Raw genomic sequence first — 26,917 nt, 5'->3', positions numbered from 1 at the left:
TTAATTTCTGCCTGTAGGTTGGGATAAGTTTTACCAGAGAGTGGTCAGAAAGTCCCAAAGCAGCCCTGGTGACACCACCTGCATGCTGTTTTTCTGCAGATGAGCTGATCAAAATGCTGATATAATTTCTTTTTCCAATGCAAGGAAAAAACTGATGGTGGTGGCATAGAAACCTCTGATAAATGTATGGGTATTTCTGAGATTCTGAGAAAATATCCATGTGCAAATGTGATACCCTTGGCAGTCTCACTATGATGAGATAGCAAAGAAAGCTTCACGTAGAATCCTGTGTGATGAAAGTGGATGGACATGTTCACCATAACACTGAAGTAAGGTATTCCAAATTAGCTGTGATCCAATGGCATTCAGATATATTTTGGGAGATCCTAGAGAGTATGGTGTGTTCTTAAAGGGGGGGGGGGGGTTAGATCCAGTGTTTAAAACAAATATTCTGGACTGCTGTAGGTAGCTGGATCAGAATTGTTCACACTAACCTAAAGAACATATTGCATACTCAATATTGCCTTAACAAAATTGGATTATGGTTAAATCATAATGGTCATTATTGTTGGGACCCAGCCATGGGTTTCAACTTTAAATGTCAGTAAGAACTTTTCTGGAACTTTCAAAATAATTCACATTAACCTACTTCCAGCACAGACAGGAACAGAAACAAAAAGGGAGTAACAGCGGACTTCCCGTGACGTCACTGTTTTAATAAAAACCCTGCGTTCCAACAAACAGGCCTCTTCCACGCAGGTCCCCGTGGAGCTGGAAGGAGAGACTGCGTGCTAATATCTCCTTGCTGGCAAACAGGCATGACTCTCCAACTTGGATTCAAAAGTAACTATGATCACATGCAACACAGTTAAGTAATGATTTGCTGTTCACGTATCCGACATTCATTCATATAAGGGGTGTAATGAGACAAGCATGACTTGACATTTCTTGTGAGGCCTCCAGAAGCAGCCCTGATCAAAGCTGATTTCCCCCACAGCCTGGAAAAGAAGGCCGGGACCGCATTGCACGCCTTCCTGCGTGCATGTCCAGGTAGCAGACAGGAAAACATCCACGTGTGTTTACCCACATGTGGATGTTTTCCTCAACACCCAGGACAACTTCTCCTCAGCACTGTTTACTTAAGAGGTGGTGTTTGGGCATAGAAGATTAGTTCAGAGATAAATAATCTGAATAATGTTTGTTTAATGACGTTTGTTTTTGTGTTGTGTTTTTAAAGTGAAGACAAACTTTATTTAAAGGGTGCTTTTTTTTAAGCACAGATCGATCCTTATGTGCTGTATTAGTGGTATTTTAAAGGTACATGTTTGATTCTGGTAACAACTATAAGCTTCTTTTGTTAGCTCCAACCGCTAACGGCTAAGAACACGTGCTCGCCCACTTTATGAGTCAGCTGAAGGTCATTTACCCAGAAAGGTTGTTAGTTTCCAATCTGGGAAGTAATATTTCCCTAAATATTATTTTACTAAACGTGATAACTAAATAAAGACCACTAGAGAACATTTACCCAGAAAGGTTGTTGGTCCTCATTCAAAATAATATTTTCTCAAAAATTATTTTAACATTTTCTTAAAAAATATTTTCCTTAAATATTATTTGTACTAGACGAAGTCAGCTAATTAACCACCATTAAGACCCATTTATCCAAAAAGGTTTGGGTCTTATTCAAAATAATATTTCCTGAAATATAATTTTAACAAATAAAGGCAGCTAATTAAACCTTGTTGAGAATTAGTCATCCAGAAGGTTGGTTTTATTCAGCAAATAACTCTTTAAAATATTATTTTATTAAACTAATGTTTTATCTGATCTTGCTGTATGAATGTTTAAAGGTATACCAATAATTGCCTAAGTTAGTTCCAAGACTAACTTAACTTCATTTCCAGGTTCTTCAAGATAATACTTGGTTCTCAAACATAAATAACATTTTATGGTACTATTGCATCACTCTTTCGGTCATGGTTTTCAACAATCTTTGATTCACTTGTTTATATGTTTGATTCACTTGTTTATCATCACAAATGTGTAATATTATTGTTTACATTTCTAAGTTAGTTTGATTGTCTTTTATTGAACAGAAATGAAGGATTGAGGACTGCTGTTCTATTGTGCAATCAAAGTTCTACAATACGTCTTTGTTTGTCTTTTTCTTGCCAAGTTGCTGCAGATATAGCAGCTGCTGTCATCTCTGAAATCTGAAATATTTTTTCATTTTCTCATGTATCCTGTCTTGTCAAAGCATTTTTACATTGCTCAGACTATAAAAGAGCAAGAATATGTAAATTTTGTCTTTTTAATTAATGGGTATATTTGAGCTCATAAAATTAGGAAAATTTCTTCAAACTGAAGTTCAGAATCTGAACTTAGTTTTGGAGAGATTCTCAAAACAGGAAGAGTTTCCAGTCTTCATTTTGCTTAAAAGGGAAGCTTACGAAAAACATATAACTAACAGAACTTATTGCAGAATTGGAGAATTTCAGACCGCATGTAAATTTCAACTCAACATCTCATTTGTTTCTCCTTTGTGTTCCCAGTACTGCAAGCGTCCCCCTACATCTTGCCAGGGAAATGTTTGTGAGTCCAGCTTTGCATACAGCAACATCACCACCCTGCCGCCCAGCAGCTCTAGAGGTGCAGCAAAACATCACAGGTAAAATATTTAACTGCACACAAATTCTGATTTAGATGTGATTCAGAACCACAACTGCAGAGACCTCTTCTCTTCGCTCCAGGAGGGAATGTAGATTTTTACCAACAATGAGGAACTTCTGTGTCCTTCCTTGTAATCAGCACAGACTCAGTGAAGAAGGAAATTGAATTATCCACATTACAGTGCTGGCAAGGCTAATTGCTGATTTTCAAAAGGATGGTAGTAATTATAATTAAAGCTATAAACACTTTAACAATCATATCTATAACAGTCATGAACACAGTAGAAATGGAACAGAGATTATACGAGAGCCAGTGCAGACATGTAAGAGCTCAGAAACCTTTTCATATACTGCTGGCTGGGCTTCGGCATGGCTTCACACTCCAAAACACACAAGCATGCACACACACACACACACACCCACACAGAAATTACATCCTCTACCAAAGCAAGTTTCTGTTAGACTACACAAGAACAAGCCCATTCACAGAGCTGAGCCAGAGGGAAGCATGTCCTTGCAGGTCAGCTTCACATATCTAACCAGCTTGTTGGTATCTTTCCTTCAAGAAAACCCCCAGTCTGAAACGTTTTGATGCTGAGAAAATGCAACATGGTTGCATTTCATCAAAATTTAACATGCTGAGTGGCCTCTTTTAATGTCATCCAGGTTTGTCCTCTACATTAGCTCTTAGCAGTTAAAAAATATAAAAACCAAGGGCCTGATCTTCAAAAGTTGCGTGTACAAAAAACTACCCGCAAACCTGCTTTCATCCACAAAGCTGATCTACTAATGAGGAGCTAATCGGACTGCGTGTGCAAAGTCAATGGAACAGTGCGTGCAAACTTTTTAGCGTGTTTGCTTTCATAAATAGGCAAAACATATGATAATGACCAAACTGCACAAGTTTATGTTAGGGGGATATGAAAATGTAATCCCTTACCACCACAATTTATCAAACCTGAAACGGATGGCGGGTGTCGGGGTTCTGGGAGTGAGTGTTTTTCTGCCTGCTATTGACTGTGCTTAGTCCCTAGAGGGCGGTGGAGACCGCGGTGTGAGGAGACAGGTGTACCCCGTTCCCGATGATTATTCCTGGAGTATTTAAGCAGGAAGCGACCTGCATCTCATTGCTCGAATGTTAGCCTACAGTGTACTACGCCGGAGATGACCTGGTCCGTACCCAGTCTTGCCTCCAGCTGACTACCTCCCAGGGCTACTTCGATCCCATACTACAAGGGATTCCTGACTTCCTACCGAGGCATGGTTCAACCAGATCAATCGCCAGTTGGCAGCTACCTGGCTTCCACCATCACGTTCCTCACCCAGCGAACCCTGTCCACCCTCCATCGCACTCCACGACCTACGCCTAGTACAAGCACTGCAAAGCCAAGCCCTGGATACCAAGGTCAAGTGACAGAGAGATCCTACAAACCTACCTTCGCTGTTCTACCTCGTGTCTGCTTCCAGTCCCCGTATACCTCTCCTCCTAGCGGTCCACATCCCCAACCTATTGGCGGTTGTTCCCGACCAGTACTTACCTGATTCTACCTTAGTTGACAATAAAACCTATTAAACCATCCAGATTCTCTTGAGCGTTTTCTCCATGTGGGTCAAGTCGGTTTTATAAAACAATGACAGCGGGAGCTGTTTTTGCATGTTTGAATTGCAGATACTAACTGGGATGCAAAAATGTCTGCTGTCACTTTGTCATTCCATCTATGCCTCCTTCTTGCCAGACGAAGAAGAAAGAGAATCTTCTGTACATGCGTCAACAGATTTCGAACAACTCAAACTGAAAAGCTGATATTCATGGGAGACAACCCTATATTGGTCAATGTTTGTTGTTCTTTCTGAGCCGAAAAGAACAGCCTTATTACAATGTGATCTGATGTTGGCTGAGACCTTCGGCTGGATCACTCTGCCTCATCACCTGATCTATTAGATCTGATTGTGTGTCCACTTCTCAAACAACTATCAGATCTGAAAAAACATAGGGATGTACCATCCTTAATCCTGTCGCAGAAATAACAGGCTGATGCAAAATCAAAAGATATACCCAGCTGGACTTAAAGCGAACTTATGTGTTGCAGCTGGATTGCTGTAAATGTGACAGATAGATAGTAGCCCGGCTGATTTCTGGTCTTGTATTATTACATTTAAGCTAATACCTGCTAGTTTCCTTTTAGCATACTCATAGTTTGCTGTTTAAGACTGTTTAGCATTCTCTACATGCTGGTGAAAGTAACCCCTTTTACAGCTCATTTCAGTAACTCAATTCACTAATTGAACCACATTATGTAGATTAATTACACAAGACTGATTTTAGGCCTTTATTTCTGGTAATTATGATGGGTTCTTGTTTACACAACATTCAAGATTATAATATTACATCAGACCAATAAAAAACATTTTAATATAATGGTGAGAGCTTAATGAAAAGAGTGTTTAATACCTGCTTTAAGGTTATGTTTAAAAGATACTTTTATTTTGACAAGCCTCTTCAGAACACATTTACTCAGTATGACTGTACCCGCAAAATCCCATCAGTCTTTCTTTCACTCAGCATAATTACTGAACTCCCATAAGATCTGTTCCTTAGTTTCTCCTAAAGCCATTGTCTCTCTAAAAAAAAAGCAATGCTGATTGTTACGTTATTTGTTTGGGAGAAACAAAACTCTGCCAGCAATGTTAAGCGACTGATTGTAAGCTTTCTGTTGTTGTGGCTAAGAAGCTCCTCAAAACAGCTGATTTAAATATGAATGAGGCTCTGAAATGTAGTGTCACGTAAAAATTAAACCTAAGCTCAAAATATTATCAACATGAAGATGGCTTTTTTTTATCGTTGTAAAATGAGTCAGAATGCACACAAATTCTCTTTCTGTAATATGTTTCTAGGTTGTATGGCATTGTAACTGGTTTACTTGAAAACAACATTTTCTTAAACAATGTGTACTCTGAAGGTCATGAAAACTTTACAGTTGCACTAGCATTTAAATAATTTATGTTGGAAGTTGGTCTCTACAAGCCACATCTGATAACAAAGACTTAGTGACAACTTAGTGACTACAACCACTAACCACTAAGAAGCTAGGGGTCAATTTAGTTTACTTGTTCCTTCTTAAATTAATCCCAACTGAACCTAAGGATGACCAGGACCTGATCACTGTAGATGTGCAGCTGCTGGACAGGCCAAACATCTCAAATCCCTGTCTTCCCAGGAGGAAATAATGAACTTACACCATCTGAGCGGCCGCTCATCTGTTCCTCCTATTGTCAGTTAAAGCAACACACTGGCTTTACTCTGACATCTTGACAGATACATCTTGCAGCCAGGTGTGAAGCCAAAAAAAACTATTCCCTGGGTATTTCTAGACTTTTTTCAAAATGAAACAGACTAATATTCTAAGGTATAAACTAAATATTATTTTGTTATTTCTTTGGAGTATTTGCTAAGATTATCAAATTAAGGAAACTAAATGAACTCAGTAAACTTTTATAATGATCTGTTGATAACCAAGAGATAAGCTATAAACCCATAACCCATAAAATTAATCCATAGGATTACACTGCTGCAATTCCCCTAACCAATAAACTAAAAACCACAGAATGATTAGATCATTAAATATTGTTCTAGAAACCATGGAAATATTACAAAGCAATAATAACACAATTAAATTAAGCATGATATCCCTCTTCTGACTTATGGAAGAGATTGAAACACATCATAAATGAATGAATGTATCATGGTGGTCACTAGGCATGGAATGGTATGAGAGTCTCGTAGTATGATAAACCTTCATTAAAAATCCAGCGGTTTCACTGTAACACTAAACTTTTAATCAAAAATATATATCATGTTCTTACTTTTATATCAGAACAAGAAAGGTTCAGTTATTTCTAATTCTACTAAAATAATATTAGTTATAAAAGTTCTAAGTTCATAGCTTAGGTCTTTCCGTTTTTGCAGCAGGATGCTGCATATCTTCTATAGGTCTGTTGTGGGGAGTGCAATCTCTTCTGCCATCATCTGCTGGAGTAGCACCATCACAGCCAGGGACTTAAAGAAGATGAACAAGTTGATAAAGAAGGTTCTTTCTGTTCAGGTGCCTGCTCTGGAACCTCTGGAGATAATTGTGCAAAGACTGATACTTCATAGAATGAAGGACATCGTGAGGTCTACAGTCAGAGGCCTCTTCAGATCTGCTGTAATACAGACCGCTACAGAAGATAATTCCTGCCCACAGCCATCACCAACTTGGATAATATGAGTTACTACATCATGTAATTTCGCCTTAGCATCGTGCTTTACAATTAACTTGAAACTGAATATACTATCCTGAATAGATACTTGCTATTTTTAGTAGTAGCTTCCAAATGAATAATAACGAGAGATTTAGTGTAATAATCTAATTTTAGTGACTGGATGAAAAATCCAAACAGCCATATTTGTCTTTCTTGTAAGCCAAAGACCAATGTGAAAGCCTTTTTGTCAGCAAGCTGACAGACCACGGGTGTGTTATTCTTTTAGCCATAATGTGGACCAAACTCCGGTCATTTCAACAGTTTCTAATTAAAAGGAATTAACCTAAATCTGTATTCTCAGTAAAAATATAGGAAAATTATGTCCTGGCATCAACTTACTATGCCTTTAAAATTGTAGCAGACACAGTTTGATCACAAGATAAACCACGTATCACCAGATTTATTTGGACATGTCAAAAAAACTTTACAGCAGCAGGGCTGCAGCTCACACACACCATTCAGGTCCTTCTCAAAATATTAGCATACTGTGATAAAGTTCATTATTTTCCATAATGTAATGATGAAAAATTAACATTCATATATTTTAGAGTCATTGCACACTAACTGAAATATTTCAGGTCTTTTATTGTCTTAATAGAGATGATTGTGGCATACAGCTCATGAAAACCCAAAATTCCTATCTCACAAAAATAGCATATTTCATCCGACCAATAAAAGAAAAGTGTTTTTAATACAAAAAACGTCAACCTTCAAATAATCATGTACAGTTATGCACTCAATACTTGGTCGGGAATCCTTTGGCAGAAATGACTGCTTCAATGCGGCGTGGCATGGAGGCAATCAGCCTGTGGCACTGCTGAGGTCTTATGGAGGCCCAGGGTGCTCATCCAGAGTGTTGGGTCTTGAGTCTCTCAACGTTCTCTTCACAATATCCCACAGATTCTCTATGGGGTTCAGGTCAGGAGAGTTGGCAGGCCAATTGAGCACAGTGATACCATGGTCAGTAAACCATTTACCAGTGGTTTTGGCACTGTGAGCAGGTGCCAGGTCGTGCTGAAAAATGAAATCTTCATCTCCATAAAGCTTTTCAGCAGATGGGAGCATGAAGTGCTCCAAAATCTCCTGATAGCTAGCTGCATTGACCCTGCCCTTGATAAAACACAGTGGACCAACACCAGCAGCTGACACGGCACCCCAGACCATCACTGACTGTGGGTACTTGACACTGGACTTCTGGCATTTTGGCATTTCCTTCTCCCCAGTCTTCCTCCAGACTCTGGCACCTTGATTTCCAAATGACATGCAGAATTTGCTTTCATCCGAAAAAAGTACTTTGGACCACTGAGCAACAGTCCAGTGCTGCTTCTCTGTAGCCCAGGTCAGGCGCTTCTGCCGCTGTTTCTGGTTCAAAAGTGGCTTGACTTGGGGCACCTGTAGCCCATTTCCTGCACACGCCTGTGCATCGTGGCTCTGGATGTTTCTACTCCAGACTCAGTCCACTGCCTCCGCAGGTCCCCCAAGGTCTGGAATCAGCTCTTCTCCACAATCGTCCTCAGGGTCCGGTCACCTCTTCTCGTTGTGCAGCGTTTTCTGCCACACTTTTTCCTTCCCACAGACTTCCCACTGAGGTGCCTTGATACAGCACTCTGGGAACAGCCTATTTGTTCAGAAATGTCTTTCTGTGTCTTACCCTCTCGCTTGAGGGTGTCAATAGTGGCCTTCTGGGCAGCAGTCAGGTCGGCAGTCTTACCCATGATTGGGGTTTTGAGTGATGAACCAGGCTGGGAGTTTTAAAGGCCTCAGGAATCTTTTGCAGGTGTTTAGAGTTAACTCGTTGATTCAGATGATTAGGTTCATAGCTCGTTTAGAGACCCTTTTAATGATATGCTAATTTTGTGAGATAGGAATTTTGGGTTTTCATGAGCTGTATGCCAAAATCATCCGTATTAAGACAAGAAAAGACCTGAAATATTTCAGTTAGTGTGCAATGAATCTAAAATATATGAATGTTAAATTTTCATCATTACATTATGAAAATAATTAACTTTATCACAATATGCTAATATTTTGAGAAGGACCTGTATATACAACACAAATGTGTCACTGCTATAGATTTTATGTGACTATGACACATAAATAACATTATCTAATCTCACACATGCCATGCTGTCTGCATTCATTCAGAATTATTCATCTTAGTATGCTAGATGCTTTATACTGAGAGTAAGACCTGTTATCTGACCATCTGCTCTTAGAGCATTGGAATTTCATGCCCTGTCAGTTGATACTCTTTTTGTAAAAAAAATAAAAAATCTAGATGGTGATGTCACTTTAAAAGTAAGATACCCAAATTCTGATTTAGCAGAACACCGGGAATTCCACACACTTGATCCCACTACATGCACACTATTCACAACAGGATCAAAAGTGATACACTTTAAAATCAAACTGCATAACAAGCGGTTTTCAATATTTTCAATTTGACAGCTTGACATCGAAAATATCAGATTCAGATTCCTTGTAAAAGAGCCAACAGAGTAAAATGACTAAAACAGCTGTTTATGTAGACAAATAAACAATTTTCAACTGTTCAATCCAATTTAAGAAAATATTGTGGCATTAATGTCAGTTTCTCCATCTTATTTTTGTTTTACCCTGTGTTTTATTCAGGCAAAAATCTAATTGGTAAGATTAGGAATGTACATAGATTTGGTTTCTGTAGCCGAGATGGATTTCTACACTCCTCAAAATAAATTATTTTCCAGCCGTTTCACAGAATCATTGGTATCATCACCATTTATTATTGAAGGATCCGTTTCTCTGGTAACGAGGCAGATTGCTCTTGTAGACAGGTGTAAAATAAGGAAATTTTTTTACATGTTGAAGTCAAGCTCCAAAAAGACCAAGATAGAGTGTATTTCTCACAGAAGACTGAAACTAAGCCATAGAAACCAACGTTTAGCTAAAAAAAAACTGTTAACATGATAAAAAGGCCCAGAGACACATTTAAAATCCTGAAAAGACCAGCAGCACAAGTCTTTTTGTCATTCTAACAGGCAATTAAAAATTGTATTTCCCTTTCAGAAATGGCTCCTTGTCCCATAGTCCTGACCAGAGAACGAAGTCAGCTCGTTGGTCATCTCCTCGCAGAACCCCACCTATAGCAAGAGGAAGGCTAAACCCAATTGGCGGATCCAAGTTTTTAGGCCCTGCCTACAAACACCTTCATGAAGTAGACCCATCTGAAAAGGAAGCAGAAGAAATAGGGTGAGAATTGACTGAATGCACTGGCTGCACATTGGTAGAACATGTCACAAAGTTTGGACTCTGGATACCTGCCTCAAAGACACTTTTTTATTTTTATTTTAATGCACTCACAGTTTTGAAAAATATATCTTATTTGTTTTATTTTTTCCTACTATTAAATACCTGGAGTCAAATAAAATTACTGTAGGCCTATTTAAAAATGTATGTGTGTGTATATGTGGGCTGATTTGGAAACGAGAGCAGCTTTTAAACCAAAGACGTTTTCAGGTTTTATTTACACCTCCTTCTCCCATTCTTTATGTCTCCGCTGCTTTTCTGTGCCGTTTCCTCCCAGTGCTGACTCATTCTAATGAAAACCATTAAATGAAAAATACAGAGCTGCCACACACAAAGCTTTGGATCTTATTTCAAGCATGAATATTTCCAAAACCAATCCTTTTAAAATGATTTATTTCCTTTCTTAAAGAAGAAGAATCTACATTTTTAATACACTCTGCTCCTCCTCATGCTTTTGTTTTTTTCAGTCTCCCAAGCTTAGGTGGAAACAGGGTCACTCCATGTTGCGATCTGCAGTTACTGTGGCCAAAAGGAAATGCTTATGCTGGCACTATAAGGGACACAGCAAACAGACTGCACATCTGGAGCTTTCAATCCCTGCCTGCTTCTCCAGGCCTTCTTGTTACACTTGCATTAAATTCTGATATATCAGCTTTTTAATGTTCTAGCTTAGCAAATTGACCAGTAATTAAATCCCAGTTAGGTGTAACACACAGCTCACATAAACCTGTTTAGGAAGCACAAAAAAATCTGTGTGAAAAGAATTCCTTGTAAAGGTGCTGTGCTCTGACCCATTTTCCTAGGATAAATAACGACTCTTTGCTTTTTCCACCTGGACTGCCCTTCCAGGTGCCAATGGTCCCAGCTCAGCATTAAGCTACACATGCTAATGGAACAACAAAGAACACACTTTACAACAACAATTTTTATGTGTTAGGCCAACACATAATACAGGTCCTTCTCAAAATATTAGCATATTGTGATGAAGTTAATTATTTTCCATAATGTAATGATGAAAATTTAACATTCATATATTTTAGATTCATTGCACACTAACTGATATATTTCAGGTCTTTTATTGTCTTAATACGGATGATTTTGGCATACAGCTCATGAAAACCCAAAATTCCTATCTCACAAAATTAGCATATTTCATCTGACCAATAAAAGAAAAGTGTTTTTAATACAAAAAACGTCAACCTTCAAATAATCATGTACAGTTATGCACTCAATACTTGGTCGGGAATCCTTTGGCAGAAATGACTGCTTCAATGCGGCGTGGAATGGAGGCAATCAGCCTGTGGCACTGCTGAGGTCTTATGGAGGCCCAGGATGCTTCGATAGCGGCCTTTAGCTCATCCAGAGTGTTGGGTCTTGAGTCTCTCAACGTTCTCTTCACAATATCCCACAGAGTCTCTATGGGGTTCAAGGTCAGGAGAGTTGGCAGGCCAATTGAGCACAGTGATACCATGGTCAGTAAACCATTTACCAGTGGTTTTGGCACTGTGAGCAGGTGCCAGGTCGTGCTGAAAAATAAAATCTTCATCTCCATAAAGCTTTTCAGCAGATGGAAGCATGAAGTGCTCCAAAATCTCCTGATAGCTAGCTGCATTGACCCTGCCCTTGATAAAACACAGTGGATCAACACCAGCAGCTGACACGGCACCCCAGACCATCACTGACTGTGGGTACTTGACACTGGACTTCTGGCATTTTGGCATTTCCTTCTCCCCAGTCTTCCTCCAGACTCTGGCACCTTGATTTCCGAATGACATGCAGAATTTGCTTTCATCCGAAAAAAGTACTTTGGACCACTGAGCAACAGTCCAGTGCTGCTTCTTTGTTGCCCAGGTCAGGCGCTTCTGCCGCTGTTTCTGGTTCAAAAGTGGCTTGACCTGGGGAATGCGGCACCTGTAGCCCATTTCCTGCACACGCCTGTGCACGGTGGCTCTGGATGTTTCTACTCCAGACTCAGTCCACTGCTTCCGCAGGTCCCCCAAGGTCTGGAATCGGCCCTTCTCCACAATCTTCCTCAGGGTCTGGTCACCTCTTCTCACTGTGCCTTGATACAGCACTCTGGGAACAGCCTATTAGTTCAGAAATTTCTTTCTGTGTGACCTGACTGCTGTCCAGAAGGCCACTATTGACACCCTCTTGCTTGAGGGTGTCAATAGTGGCCTTCTGGACAGCAGTCAGGTCGGCAGTCTTACCCATGATTGGGGTTTTGAGTGATGAACCAGGCTGGGAGTTTTAAAGGCCTCAGGAATCTTTTGCAGGTGTTTAGAGTTAACTCGTTGATTCAGATGATTAGGTTCATAGCTCGTTTAGAGACCCTTTTAATGATATGCTAATTTTGTGAGATAGGAATTTTGGGTTTTCATGAGCTGTATGCCAAAATCATCCGTATTAAGACAATAAAAGACCTGAAATATTTCAGTTAGTGTGCAATGAATCTAAAATATATGAATGTTAAATTTTCATCATTACATTATGGAAAATAATGAACTTTATCACAATATGCTAATATTTTGAGAAGGACCTGTATAACTTAATTATGAAGTGGAATAAATAGGATACATTGTTTTTAAGAAAATGTTTATGCATTGAAATTTTAAAAATGTGAAATGCTTAATGCTGGTGGTGGCAGCATCATGCTGTGGGGATGCTTTTCTTCAGCAACAAAGATGGAAGGAGCTGAATAATCCTGGAGGAAAACCTGGGCCCTGTCCCAATACCCACACTACACCCTACGCCCCTCTATTAAGTGTGTACTTTGTACAAGTGCATGTAAGGGTTGAAGTGCGCAGGTTACAAGCGTACAAAATTTGAGAATTGGGACAATAGGGGTTACGCCATCGACTTGCACCTCTGCACCGTAACTGCAACATCAAAAAGGGCGGGAACCAGCGCTGTTTTCACAGTCTTGCTGCTAAAAAAACTATTTAAAACTGCAACAAGCAATTGTTTTGAGGAGAAGAATGTGCAGGAAGCGAAAGAGGTTTATACACCAGACCCTCGCCGCACCAGTGTTTGTTTGAAAGGTAACTTCAGTGTTATGGCCTACTGACTGCCCAGACTCACTCTGAACCCACTGGTATCTCACAATGTTGAGCCTGGAAAACCAGTAAAAATATATATATTTGTCGGCTTGCTCTCTATAGTTTACGCAGTTCTTATTATTCTGATTTGATGGCTGGTTACGTTGACGGTTGTGATTGGTTTTTGCTCAGAACGTCATCTGCAGTAGTGAATTGTGGGTAATATACTTCACCGAAGGGCGGATGTGGGGCACAAAGGGGGCGCGGCTAAGGACGACTCTGGAGAATTGGGACACACTACGCACTCGAACCCATCAACGGGAACGCGCAATTCAGGGACACAAGGGTGGAAGTGCGGATATTGGGACAGGGCCCTGTTAGAGGCTGCAGAAGACTGGAGACTATGGCAGGTAAAACTGTAAAAGCATTGGAAACAAAAGTAACTTTTTAATAGAAGGTTGTTTTTTTTTACTCTGTGATTTAAATTCAATGCAAGCTCTGACATCTTCCCTTTAACTTTACGAGTGCAGGGCTTTTCCCTGAGACCTTTGCCCAAGAAAACCCAAACTTCATCGTAAAACTGTGATCCATCACACAAAAACTGTATTTTCATTATGAGATGTCACCTAATAATTACAATGCCGAAAATATGTGGTCAGAACGAGTTGAACATAAAACCCTAACCCTAAACCAAAAGTTACACTCTGCAACAGCAACAGTGTTTTTTTCATTTGCAGGAGAAATCTGTATAATTTAACTTGAGTGGAAAATTTCATGTAACTGGCTTTTATTTTTGTGTCAATAGATTAGAGTTTGACAATGCTGAGTAACATTCAGGCTGCGCATTCACATCGAGATCAAAAAGTCTTTAGAAAGTAAGATTTGTTTGCAATATAAAATACAACAGCCTGGAGAAATCCATCAGTTTTTTCATCCAGCAACAAATGACAGCAGTGATGAGACTTATTTCTTTCAGAGTGAGATTAATAAAATAACCTCTTGGTCTCAAAGCCATTGTGTCGGGCCCACCTGCAGAGAAAAGATGGACCCATGCTCACTCCTTTTGACAGCCTGCCTGCTTTCCCCTCGGATCGCAAGCTAAAGTGTGTGGAGCTCTATTTTTCTCTGGGTGGACACAACTCTGAAAAAAACTTTTATTCTGAAAGAAGTAAACAACTGAAGGTTTTTTTTAACATCTCAATGCTTTTTAATTTTAAAATAAATTTCATTTGTCAATATATTACATGTTATTTAAAGAGTTATCCAGCAGTATGGAATTTTATTTTTCTTGTTTGTCAAAAATGAATGGCATTTATACAAGATTTAATTCACTGAAATATATTATAATAGGCCTTTAATAGGTTTATATAGTACTAGAAATTGAATAGTAAAATATTCTTTGATGCAATAAAGTGTTGTGATTATTATTATTAATATATTATCTAACATTTAATATTACTATTTTAATATGTTATTAAATAATAATTCCGTCTGTTTAGTGTTATCCAGTGAATATCGGCCCAATAAGACGGTGGTATCAGTACAATAGAGAAAGGGGTGAGCCGAGCTCTGACATTACTGAACAGCAAAACTCTGCACAAACATGGAATAAATTCACACAATTTATTAAAATACAAGAATTTACAAACAAAAATAAGTCAACTCAAAGTCAAACATATTTCAATCACCTCTCTTTACTATGCTAGAATAATCCAACTAAACTACCAAGCAGAATAAACAAATAAGAAAGACCAACTATATAAATTATGAACAAGTGAATCAAAGATGTTTAAAAACCATGACTAATAAAGTGATGAAACATTACCATTCAATATTAGTTATGTCTGAGAACCAAGGATTATCTTGAGGAATCTGCAAATTAAGTTAATTTAGTTTTGGAACTAACTTAGACAATAATTGGTATACCTTCAAACAACCATTCACACTGCAAGATCAGATAAAACATTATTTTAGTAAAATAGTATTTAAAATAATGATTTGCTGAATAAAACCAACCTTTTGGATCTTAATAGACTCATAAGATGGCGATCATAAGTCATGTGTTATCTTAGCCGTTAGCAGTTGAAGCTAAGAAAAGAAGCTTATAGCTTGTTGTCATCCCTTTAAAATCAAATAGGTACCTTTAAAATATCATTAATAAAGGGATCAAAATGCATACGGGCTGATGGCGCGTTATGGCCGATCTGTGTTTCAAAAGCCACCCTTTAAATAAAGTTGTCTTAACTTTAAAAACACAACACAGAACACATCATTAGCTGAGCAGCTAGTCTGCTAGCACTTAGCTGAGTTTTCTCAGCACAAACAAAAAAACAAATGTCATTTAACGAACATTATTTAGATTATTTCATTCTAAACTAATCTTCTTTGCCCAAACACTACCTCTTACCTGAACCGCTTTGAAGACTGGGCGATGAGTTGAGGGAAGCGGAGCTGTCCCGGTAATCCATGTGTGGGCATCAAATCAGACTAGCGTTGCAACTGAAGTTGCCGCAACTTGCCTTTGTCGTACAGTTCAGCTGGGCTAGCTAAACAGCTACAGTAGCCTGAAATGTCTAGGAAATAGTTTATTTTTAAGTGGCTTCTTGCTCTTTATGTTTTCTTCCGTTAGTAACAATTTCCATGATGAAGAGTTCTGTATTTAGCATGACCTGTTACCGCTTGGATGTGATGACCGAAAATGATTGGATTTATTTTGGTTCCTGGGCATTTAATTAGGCTCAATTCAATTCAAAAATACTTTATTAATCCCACAGGGAAATTAAATGTTGTTGTAGCTCATTATGAAGGTTTCCTCAAAGAGCCGTTGTAGATGCTGATGGCTGTGGGCAGGAAGGATCTCCTGTAGCGCTCCGTCTTACAGCAGATCTGAAGAAGCCTCTGACTGAAGACACTCTGTTGTTGTAGGACAGTCTCATGAAGAGGATGCTCAGGGTTCTCCACAATGTTCTTCATTTTATGAAGAATCCTTCTTTGCACAATGATCTCCAGAGGTTCCAGAGGAGTCCCCAGAACAGAGCCAGCCTTCTTTATCAGCTTGTTGAGCTTTTTTAAGTCCCTGGCTCTGATGCAGCTACCCCAGCAGATGATGGCAGAGGAGATCACACTCTCCACAACATACTTATAGAAGATATGCAACATCTTGCTGCAAACACCAAAAGACCTAAGCTTCCTCAAGAAGCACAGTCTGCTCTGTCCCTTACATTGACATTACATCAAAGTGAAAAACAGTCAGTTCCAGTCACCTTCTGATTTATTTTGGCATTTCTCTGAAAGATGTTGACCTGAATGTATTTATAGGTTTTGTAACTTTGTAAACTGGATTCTTATTTGGGTATGGTCCAAAAAAAAACTACAAATGAAGGGAAGACTCGGCAAACAGCACCATATTTGGACATCAAGGCTGAACCCTATTTCTTGGTGTTACACCTTCCCCTAAAAAGACAAGTAGTAGTAGGCATCACACTAGACCTTACATTGAATGTTATGAGAATTAATTTAAAAACTGTCTGTCAAAAGACTTTACTACAAGAATATCATTTCCATGGGATATTTTGTTCAATGCTTATACCAAGTTTCTATTTCAGCCAGAATATCTTGTAGATGTTATCCACATTTAGGCCATTTTTAACCATATTTACTACGGTCAGTTGAGCCTTTACTCACTGTAATGCACAGCATTTATAAAAACCTTTCTCAAAAACACACATTTGAGCACAGATGTGACAAATTCATACCTAGTTTGTGCGAATAGACAGGCCATGCACACTTATTCTGTCACTGACCCACACACTCTGGGTCCCTGGCCAATTCATTCACTAATTCACTATCCAAGAGACAGGATTTTTCAGAACTGCAGATGGACAGAAAGATGGCCGCATCCCTTTACTGTAGTATTGTGGCAGGGATTGCCATGGAGGCATCTGACCACGACTGCATAGAAACTGAGAAAAATACACAGATACAGAAATAGCAGGGGATCACCTCAGCAGCTGAAAAATAAAAGGATGTAACAGAGGACTGTGCAGATAGTATGTGACAGTCAGAAAATGCATTTAGAAATGAAAAAAAAAATGATGGTGGTTCCTTTTTATCCCCTATTTAGAAACCTGTTGTTAGCTCAGCAAAATGGCTGACAGGGTGACAGAAAGTCTCCCATTGTAACGACTATTTTAAGATAAATCTGTTGCCAAAATGGCTGATGAAGAAGTTGGGTGCCCTACAGGCTCGAAATGCCTTTTTTTCTTTTTTTAAATAAGGAATATTTTCTTCTGCACTTCAGTCTGCCAGACACAGTGTTGTGCAAAAATATTCATACCCCTTAAATGTTTTTACATTTTCTTACACAACAACCACAAACTTCATTGTATTCTATTTGGATTTTAAGTGACAGACCAACACAAAGTAGTGCATAAACGTGATGTGGAAGGAAAAGGTTTTTGATTTTATATTTAAATTGTTTTTGCAAATATAAATCTGAGATATTTGGCATGAATTTGTCTTTAGCACCCCCACACCCCCACCTCCCTTACAGACAAGAAAGTGTCTGTAAGGATCAATTTTCAAGACATCTGAAAGATTTGGTATGAACTTTGCTGGGGCCTTTCTAAACCATGAATATGCTTTGATCTAAACCATTCTATTGGAGCTGTGGCTGTTGTTATTCCTGCTACAGTGTGATCTTCTGCCTCAGCCCTCAGGTCAATAGCTCCATCCATCTTTGTATCAACACTTCTTACGTGGAGACAGAGGAGCATCCATGCAGCAAGGTCCTGGTACCTCTATGTTTTATCATGGTAATGGTATGTTCAGGGTGAAACTAATGGTTTTCTTTCAAATAAGCCAGATTGGTGGACTGCAGGACAAAACATTTTTCCCACCTGAGCTGTGAATCTCTGCAGCTCCTACAGAGTTACCATGGGTAATTTGGTTGCTTCTCTGATTATTGCTCCTCTTGCCTGGCAGTTTTTGTGGATGACAAAGTCTTTGTTGGTTTGCAGTTGTTCCACACTCTTTACAGTTTTGGATGATGGATTGAGCAGCTCTTTGTGAGATGTTCAAAGAATGGGATGTTATTTTACAACTTGACTCTGTTTTAAGTTCTTCACAACTTTCTCCCTGACCTGTCTGCTGTGTTCCTTGGTCGTTATGATGCTATTTGTTCTTTAATGTCTTCTAACCTGTTTGGCTTCAGAGGAATGTGTGGGGGGCTGTGGGGATGGTGGTTGGGGAGATGGGATTGGAGGCTGAATACACTACGCTACTCTGTCTTGGTCAATTATATGAAACATAGTGAATTTTGTTTGTAAAGTGGTAAAATGTATCATGTAAGCCACTGTAAGGAAGACTTTGGCGTGTGCAGCTGTGTAAACACCAACACAGAAATGCGCTCAGGTTGCTTTCCCATTTTACTGGTTAGTTTTGTTACTTTTTAACACAAATTCATTATCATTTATTGAATACATTCAGAAATACATAATCAGAAATAATAACAACAGATGAACAAAAATGGCTGTTGACACTTCTACCTGTAATGAGCTCCCATTTAAGATAAAGGACTGATCACTTATCTTTCTTCATTTGCACAAAATCTCCATGTTTGTTCTCTCCAGCTGCTCCGGCATTGCCCCGGGGTCTATATTTGAACTGCTCTTCATAGATTTTTTGCAATCTGATTTTGTTTCAACACATTAAAAGAGAGATTTGTCTGTGAATCTTATCTTGGGAATTAGCACCTTCACATCATCCTCTCTTGCAGGATCCTCTCTATGGGCTCCCCAAATCTCTGCTGTGCTTTTTTTAGAACCATTTTCATGTATGAGGGAAAAAAAAACACTATAGAGATAAAACAAGGAAGTGATTTCCCCAAAGTCTGAAAATGCACCTTGTCAACCCACTGCTATTTTTAAAATCCAAGAAGGAAAGTAGTCGATTACATAACAGAATAGCCATCTTTCTTTTTGTGGAATGTTATGAATGATTAGACAAAGATAATGAGGCTCTCCTGTAGAGTAACACTGGATGTAGACACTGATAAGACAGTGGAAAATGGTAGGTCTTAGAGAGAGATTTTGCCAGGAGTCAGTGCAGCCAGCTCAAGACCTAGATACAGAGCAGAGATGAGACGTTTGCCTGCAGAGCTTTATGGCAGCAGGGATTTTGGGTAGAAAAAAGGCTTTAGAAAGTCAGCTGAGATTGTCCTGAAACTGATAAAGAATGGAGCTGAGCGGGATGAATGGGTCAAACTCCCTGGGGCCTGTGTGAAACGTTGTTGCATTTATTTGTGTTATCTTATAAATCACAAGTAAAGTATTTAATTATCTCAAGATAACAAAGCTAATTCTGTGGGGATAAGGTGGTAATTTATGGCGTTATCTTTTCTTTAGCCAGCAGCTTCACCAGTAAATGGCATGACATCATTTGTTAAACTTATCATGTTTATCTAGTGCAAGAAAAATGGTTTGGTCTAATAACAGCACTTTGGCTTTTTTGAGCCAAATGTCTTCCCTGACAAGCATAACAATAATCCTAACAGCGGTATTTATGTGTGATCATATCAACTTCACTTTTATTCTGGATAATTACCCTCTTATTTAAAGTAAATAAGGGTGATTATCTTCAGGATCGTGGGTTAATTTATTTCACCTGGAGAAAATAAAAGGCTAATTTCTCAAGATGATGAGATAAATTAACCAAGTTATAGAACTGAGGCACATGTCCCAGTAAACAGTGGCTGACCCAAGTGCTGCTCAGCTGAAAAGGTTGGAGTTCACACAAAACTGATCATTGAGCTCCACTATTCGCAAGATAAACTAATTAATGGCAAAGAACAATTTACAAATTATTAGACTTTGTTACCGAGCAAAAGGAATGACCAAATCTTATTTGTTCTGACCCGGATCCTGTGGTAACTCAATCAGAGATTGCTGGATCAATAACTAATGATCAGGGGGATTATATGAACCAATAATGATCGATTTTGTAATGTAATTTAACAATATAATAACATGCTAATAAAATCCTAAAGTTTTTGACCAAATTGCATATCAGTGTTTTGTCAGGTCATATGGTCTGTTCTTTTTCTGAATGCCAGCAATTTCCACTAAGTGGTTTAGCTCTCAAATAGATTTCACAGTAATTAATGAAATAATATTTATCTATACTATTTACATATAGAGGCTAAGGAACACCATTGTAAATAAAAAATTCCAAAATTGGCTCCGACCACTATAATTGAGGAGGAAGCGCTTCATAGTATGTATATATTTTAAATGTTTCAATGTATTACTTAATAAAGTAATTAAATTGGTGAATCTAGTTAAAATATGAATCACATAAATGGTAAAATTTAACATATTTTTGGTTCTTTTGAAATTACTTGTTTGCTTCCCTCTACTGAAGTACATCATGAAATAATTTAAACAGCTGCTGTATGTTGCTAAATAGAGCCTATGGATGTGTCTGGTAGTAACGTCAATCTAAAGCAGGGTACCAAACATCACAGCTATTAACGTTTATCAGGCTCCAAACGTTACATTTTCAATGCTTTTTGATATCATGACCAACATAGAAAAGCACAAAAAAAGAAAGAAATAGCATGGTCAAACATGGATGAAAATATTGTACACTGAGTAGTCTGTTGTGACGTGTGAAACCTTTGCTGTATTTGTGAAAATGAAAAACTAAGGTTTTTTTTATTTTCCTACAAATATTGCTAAAATCTCGTCTGTTTCTGTTTTCTGTTATCTCTTGTATCGTAAGCTGGATCCATCTTTACACCTTCAGTTATTTCTAAAGCAAAAAAAGTTCTTACTGATATTCAGGCTACCTTACCTTTCTAATTAAACATTTTAATCAATCAGTATAAATTTATAAAATGTCTAAGGTAGTGCTTTATAAACTCGATAAAATTGTTTTACATGTACAGTATCTCACAAAAGTGAGTACACCCATTACACCTCTGTAAATATTTTATTATATCTTTTTATGGGACAACAATGCAGATATGACACTTTGATACAATGTAAAGAAGTCCGTGTCCAGCTTGTATACGTCTTAAGTCTATTGAAAATTCATGAAAATTGATCTGCATGGCTGTCTTCTCAGAAGGAAGTCTCTTCTAAAGATGATGCACAAGAAAGCCTGCAAACAGTTTGCAGAAGACAATAAGACTGACATGGTTTACTGGAACCATTCCCTGTGGTCTAATGAGACCAAGATACATTTATTAAGTTTAGATGGTGTTAAACATGTGTGGCGGCAACCAGGTGAGGAGTACAAAGACAAGTGTGAAACACCTACTGCCAAGCATGGTGGTGGGAGTGTCATGGTTTGGGGCTGTATGAGTGCCACTGGCTGTGCGAAGCTACAGTTCATTGAGGGTGCCATGAATGCCAACATGTACTGTGAAAACTGAAGCAGAGCACGATCCACTCCCTTCAGAAACCGGGCCGCAGGGCACTATTCCAACGTGACAATGACCTCAAGCACCCCTCCAAGACGACCACTGCCTTGCTAAAGAAACTGAGGATAAAGGTGCTGGACTGACCAAGCATCTCTCCAGACCTGAGACCCTTTCGAGCATCTGTGGGGCATCCTCAAATGAAAAGTGGAGCAGCGCAAGGTCTCATCCATCAGGTCCATGATGTCGTCATGGAGGAGTGGAATAGGATTCTAGTGGCCACCTATTAAGATCTAAGGCAGAGCTGAAAAATAATGGTGGCCATACAAGATATTGACACTTTTGGCACAATTTGAACATTTTCACTTAGGGCTGTACTCATATTTGTTGCCAGCGGTTTAGACATTAATGGCTGTGTTTTGAGTTATTTTGAGGCCAAAGCTAATTTACACTGTTATACAAACTGTACACTGACTACTTTACATTGTATCAGAGTGTCATATGTGCAGTGTTGCCCCATGATATGTTTTAATAAAATATTTACAAAAATATGAGGGGTGTACTCATACAGGTCCTTCTCAAAAAATTAGCATATTGTGATAAAGTTCATTATTTTCTATAATGTAATGATGAAAATTTAACATTCATATATTTTAGATTCATTGCACACTAACTGAAATATTTCAGGTCTTTTATTGTCTTAATACGGATGATTTTGGCATACAGCTCATGAAAACCCAAAATTCCTATCTCACAAAATTAGCATATTTCATCCGACCAATAAAAGAAAAGTGTTTTTAATACAAAAAACGTCAACCTTCAAATAATCATGTACAGTTATGCACTCAATACTTGGTCGGGAATCCTTTGGCAGAAATGACTGCTTCAATGCGGCGTGGCATGGAGACAATCAGCCTGTGGCACTGCTGAGGTCTTATAGAGGCCCAGGATGCTTCGATAGCGGCCTTTAGCTCATCCAGAGTGTTGGGTCTGGAGTCTCTCAACGTTCTCTTCACAATATCCCACAGATTCTCTATGGGGTTCAGGTCAGGAGAGTTGGCAAGCCAATTGAGCACAGTGATACAATGGTCAGTAAACCATTTACCAGTGGTTTTGGCACTGTGAGCAGGTGCCAGGTCATGCGGAAAAATGAAATCTTCATCTCCATAAAGCTTTTCAGCAGATGGAAGCATGAAGTGCTCCAAAATCTCCTGATAGCTAGCTGCATTGACCCTGCCCTTGATAAAACACAGTGGACCAACACCAGCAGCTGACACGGCACCCCAGACCATCACTGACTGTGGGTACTTGACACTGGACTTCTGGCATTTTGGCATTTCCTTCTCCCCAGTCTTCCTCCAGACTCTGGCACCTTGATTTCCGAAAGACATGCAGAATTTGCTTTCATCCGAAAAAAGTACTTTGGACCACTGAGCAACAGTCCAGTGCTGCTTCTCTGTAGCCCAGGTCTGGGGAATGCGGCACCTGTAGCCCATTTCCTGCACACGCCTGTGCACGGTGGCTCTGGATGTTTCTAGTCCAGACTCAGTTCACTGCTTCCGCAGGTCCCCCAAGGTCTGGAATCGGCCCTTCTCCACAATCTTCCTCAGGGTCCGGTCACCTCTTCTCGTTGTGCAGCGTTTTCTGCCACACTTTTTCCTTCCCACAGACTTCCCACTGAGGTGCCTTGATACAGCACTCTGGGAACAGCCTATTCGTTCAGAAATGTCTTTGTGTGTCTTACCCTCTTGCTTGAGGGTGTCAATAGTGGCCTTCTGGACAGCAGTCAGGTCGGCAGTCTTACCCATGATTGGGGTTTTGAGTGATGAACCAGGCTGGGAGTTTTAAAGGCCTCAGGAATCTTTTGCAGGTGTTTAGAGTTAACTCGTTGATTCAGATGATTAGGTTCATAGCTCGTTTAGAGACCCTTTTAATGATATGCTAATTTTGTGAGATAGGAATTTTGGGTTTTCATGAGCTGTATGCCAAAATCATCCGTATTAAGACAATAAAATACCTGAAATATTTCAGTTAGTGTGCAATGAATCTAAAATATATGAATGTTAAATTTTCATCATTACATTATGGAAAATAATGAACTTTATCACAATATGCTAATTTTTTGAGAAGGACCTGTATGTATACATGGAATCATACATTGTGCTAAGGTAGCAGAAACTTTAAACACCACAAATGTGAGATTATACCAAACACAATGGTGAGCAGGTACTGCAGCCAGTAGGTCAAACTGTGAAGACTACGTACAGAAAACTCAGTGCAGTGAGAGTTATTAAAAAACTTTTGCCCTCACTGCAGTTATAGAATCTCTAAACCTGACTTGAAAAGCATTTTTAAAGCAACTCTTGACCTAAAGTTTCCCCATTCCTCAGAAATCACCACACAATGCTGTCTTTGGTTGAAGCTCTGTTCCTCAGCTCTGCTACACTCTTAAACTTGTTAAAATCAATAATAAGAAGAACTCCGCCTCCTCATCATCCTTATGTGAGAACTATTGTAAGTTGTGTGTGTGTGTGTGTGTGTGTGTGTGTGTGTTTGTGTGTGTGTGTGTGTGTGTGTGTGTGTGTGTGTGTGTGTGTGTGGATTCAGATATAAAGAGATGAAAGAAAGATGTCAGACTCATCTTCTTCCCCCTCTTTTTCCTTGGTTTCAGCCTGCGAGATGGCAGAAGGTGGAGAGTAGTATTCTGCCAGTTTCGGCGTGGGAGTTTGAAAAGGCGATTGAGTTGAAAACACGCCCAAGACACAATGACGTTTTTCCAAACTAAAGGGTGGAAGTTTTTTCCAGCTGAATAACCTTTTCTCTCTTCCTCCTCTGTCTCTGTCCTGTCTTATTCAGAGTCCACAACCAGGAGGAAAATCAGGGCTGTCACACCAAACAAGATGCCTTTGTACATATGCAAACTCCTGTTTCCATGGAGACGCCGTCGGCACTGACTTGGTGCGGCCGTGTAGACATGCGTTCCCCTCCGCAAAGCAACCGCAGTCTGAAGAGGCCTGCCCGCCGCCACAGCCTCTCCCCTCCTCCCCCATTTCGCTCCTGCTCCATCCCCATCATTCCCTCCGTTCAGGGTCACCACGACAACGAGGTGTCCTGTATGCAAACCAGCCCGGAAACCACAGAGATGTCAACAAGCTGCAAGGAAGAGAGGAGGGAGAAGACGGTGCACACCAGGCCGTTCTCCTCCTCCTGCTCCTCCACCGTCGGGCGGCAGCAGGATGCAGTGGCGTTGCTTTTGGAAGAGGCGCAGGAGCAGCTCAGAGCCTTGGCATTCACCCACAGGAAGCAGGAGGAGGCCGGGATCATCGGGAGCGGATCGCCAGCTGCGCCACTAGAGGCTCGAGAAACTGTTTGCTTCCTGAACCTTAACGGAGGAAACACTGGGGGTCTTGGCTGCAGTGGACCCACGCAGACCCAGCTAGTCACCCTGAGCCTATCGCACAGAGACTTGGTCAAAAACGGCCAATGAGAGGACTCGATTCAGGACATGCATATTTCGGTTTGACACTGCTGGCAGACCCCTGTGTTCTGTATCTGTAAGATGTGAATGGAAAATGTCAATTTGAAAAATTACATGGAAAATCCTAATGATATGCATATTGTATGGATACAAGCGTGTTAACATTTTCCACAGACTGTACGGAAAAGAGAAAAAATACATCAACAAAACAAGACAACACTTCTACTTAGATAAAAAGAAACCAAATAGTCTGTCAAATCCATGGTGTTTTTAATTGTAAAAAGAATATATAAATATATATATATAAATATATATGGATATAAATATATGGAATTCAAAAAGTGACCAAGTGCAAAGTTGAAGAATACAGGAATGATGTTATTATTTTGGTTTAATCTTTGTTTCTCCCCCCTGTTTTGTATCAGTTTATTTAGTTACAAACACCTTCATCAGTGTCCCACCGCACGTACAAGAGCCACAAGGCGGATCCAGCAAGTTCTTGCTGTGTTAAAGATCACCGTCGAAGGAGGATTCTCCTCTACAATTTCACCCCCTTGCCTTTTGAAAACTGTGACCCAGCCAAGAATTACATTACTGCCCTCTTTGGTTATCAACCTTTTTGAGGATTTATGGCATAAGCCAAAACTCCCCCGGCTGTGGGTGTCCGCGATGGGAAGCAGACAGAGAGGAATACAACTTCTTCAGCCAGTCGGCTTCCTGAGTGCAGATTACAACTCATGCTTCTTTTGTCACTTTTTGTTACGAGGGATATTTTCACACAGATGCACACACACCCGGGTTATTTGTGCATTATTACTTTATTGGCTGGGTGTTTGCAATGAAAGTTCTGCTGGTTAAAGACGGACAGATCACAGGAGTTAATCTGATATTTTTTTAAGTTTGGTGTCCATTTTTAGTTACTAATGAACAATGCTGCTTTTCTGGGGTTGATGGTTGGGAGAACCATGTTGTTTTGGTATTGAAACAAGAAATAAATGTCTCTATGTTGTATCCGATTGTATGGAAGCATTTGAATTTCTGTATGAAGTCACAGCCAAATGTTTCCGGTGTCAAAAAAGTAAAAAAAAAAAAAAAATGGTTGCAGTTCTGGTAAAGATTTTTCAAAATATCACTTGGTTGATTGATTGATTGAGACAAGTGTCCACTACTCATACAGTGCCCGATATGATGACGCAACATTTTCAAACTTCCTCTGCATTAGCCTGAACAAGCATGGGAAAAGATTTCACAAAGTAAATCCGTCCATCTACCCATTTTCTATGATTGCCTTATTGTTGCAGGGCTCTTGAAGTCCTGGTGTCCATCTGCATAGTTCAACAGGTGATAGGCTAGGTACATCCTGGAGTAGGTAAAGACAGGGCAACACAGGGACATAGAGAAGGGATAATGTACAGGTCCCTCTCAAAATATTAGCATATTGTGATGAAGTTCATTATTTTCCATAATGTAATGATGAAAATTTAACATTCATATATTTTAGATTCATTGCACACTAACTGAAATATTTCAGGTATTTTATTGTCTAAATACGGATGATTTTGGCATACAGCTCATGAAAACCCAAAATTCCTATCTCACAAAATTAGCATATCATTAAAAGGGTCTCTAAACGAGCTATGAACCTAATCATCTGAATCAACGAGTTAACTCTAAACACCTGCAAAAGATTCCTGAGGCCTTTAAAACTCCCAGCCTGGTTCGTCAC

The 26,917-nt window shown here is 39.4% G+C and overlaps 1 protein-coding gene across 2 annotated transcripts in view; it reads left to right on the top strand.

Annotated features, from left to right (window-relative positions):
* Window positions 1-26,202, top strand: part of LOC124859340 (pro-neuregulin-3, membrane-bound isoform-like) — an 85,344-nt gene extending 59,142 nt beyond the window's left edge. The window contains exons 4-6 of one of the 2 annotated variants that reach the window (XM_047352087.1): window positions 2,553-2,668; window positions 10,017-10,199; window positions 24,570-26,202. In XM_047352087.1, coding sequence (XP_047208043.1) covers window positions 2,553-2,668; window positions 10,017-10,199; window positions 24,570-25,200 — 930 coding nt within the window. In that variant the 3' untranslated portion in view covers window positions 25,201-26,202. The remainder of the gene's footprint in view (window positions 1-2,552; window positions 2,669-10,016; window positions 10,200-24,569) is intronic. The other variant, XM_047352088.1, reaches the window with a different exon arrangement.
* The last annotated feature ends 715 nt before the right edge of the window (window positions 26,203-26,917 follow it).

Source organism: Girardinichthys multiradiatus, chromosome 22, assembly GCF_021462225.1.
Source record: "Girardinichthys multiradiatus isolate DD_20200921_A chromosome 22, DD_fGirMul_XY1, whole genome shotgun sequence".
NCBI classification, from domain to species: Eukaryota; Metazoa; Chordata; class Actinopteri; order Cyprinodontiformes; family Goodeidae; genus Girardinichthys; species Girardinichthys multiradiatus.
Note: the sequence above shows the minus strand (reverse complement) of the source record. Positions and strands in the feature narration are given on the sequence as shown.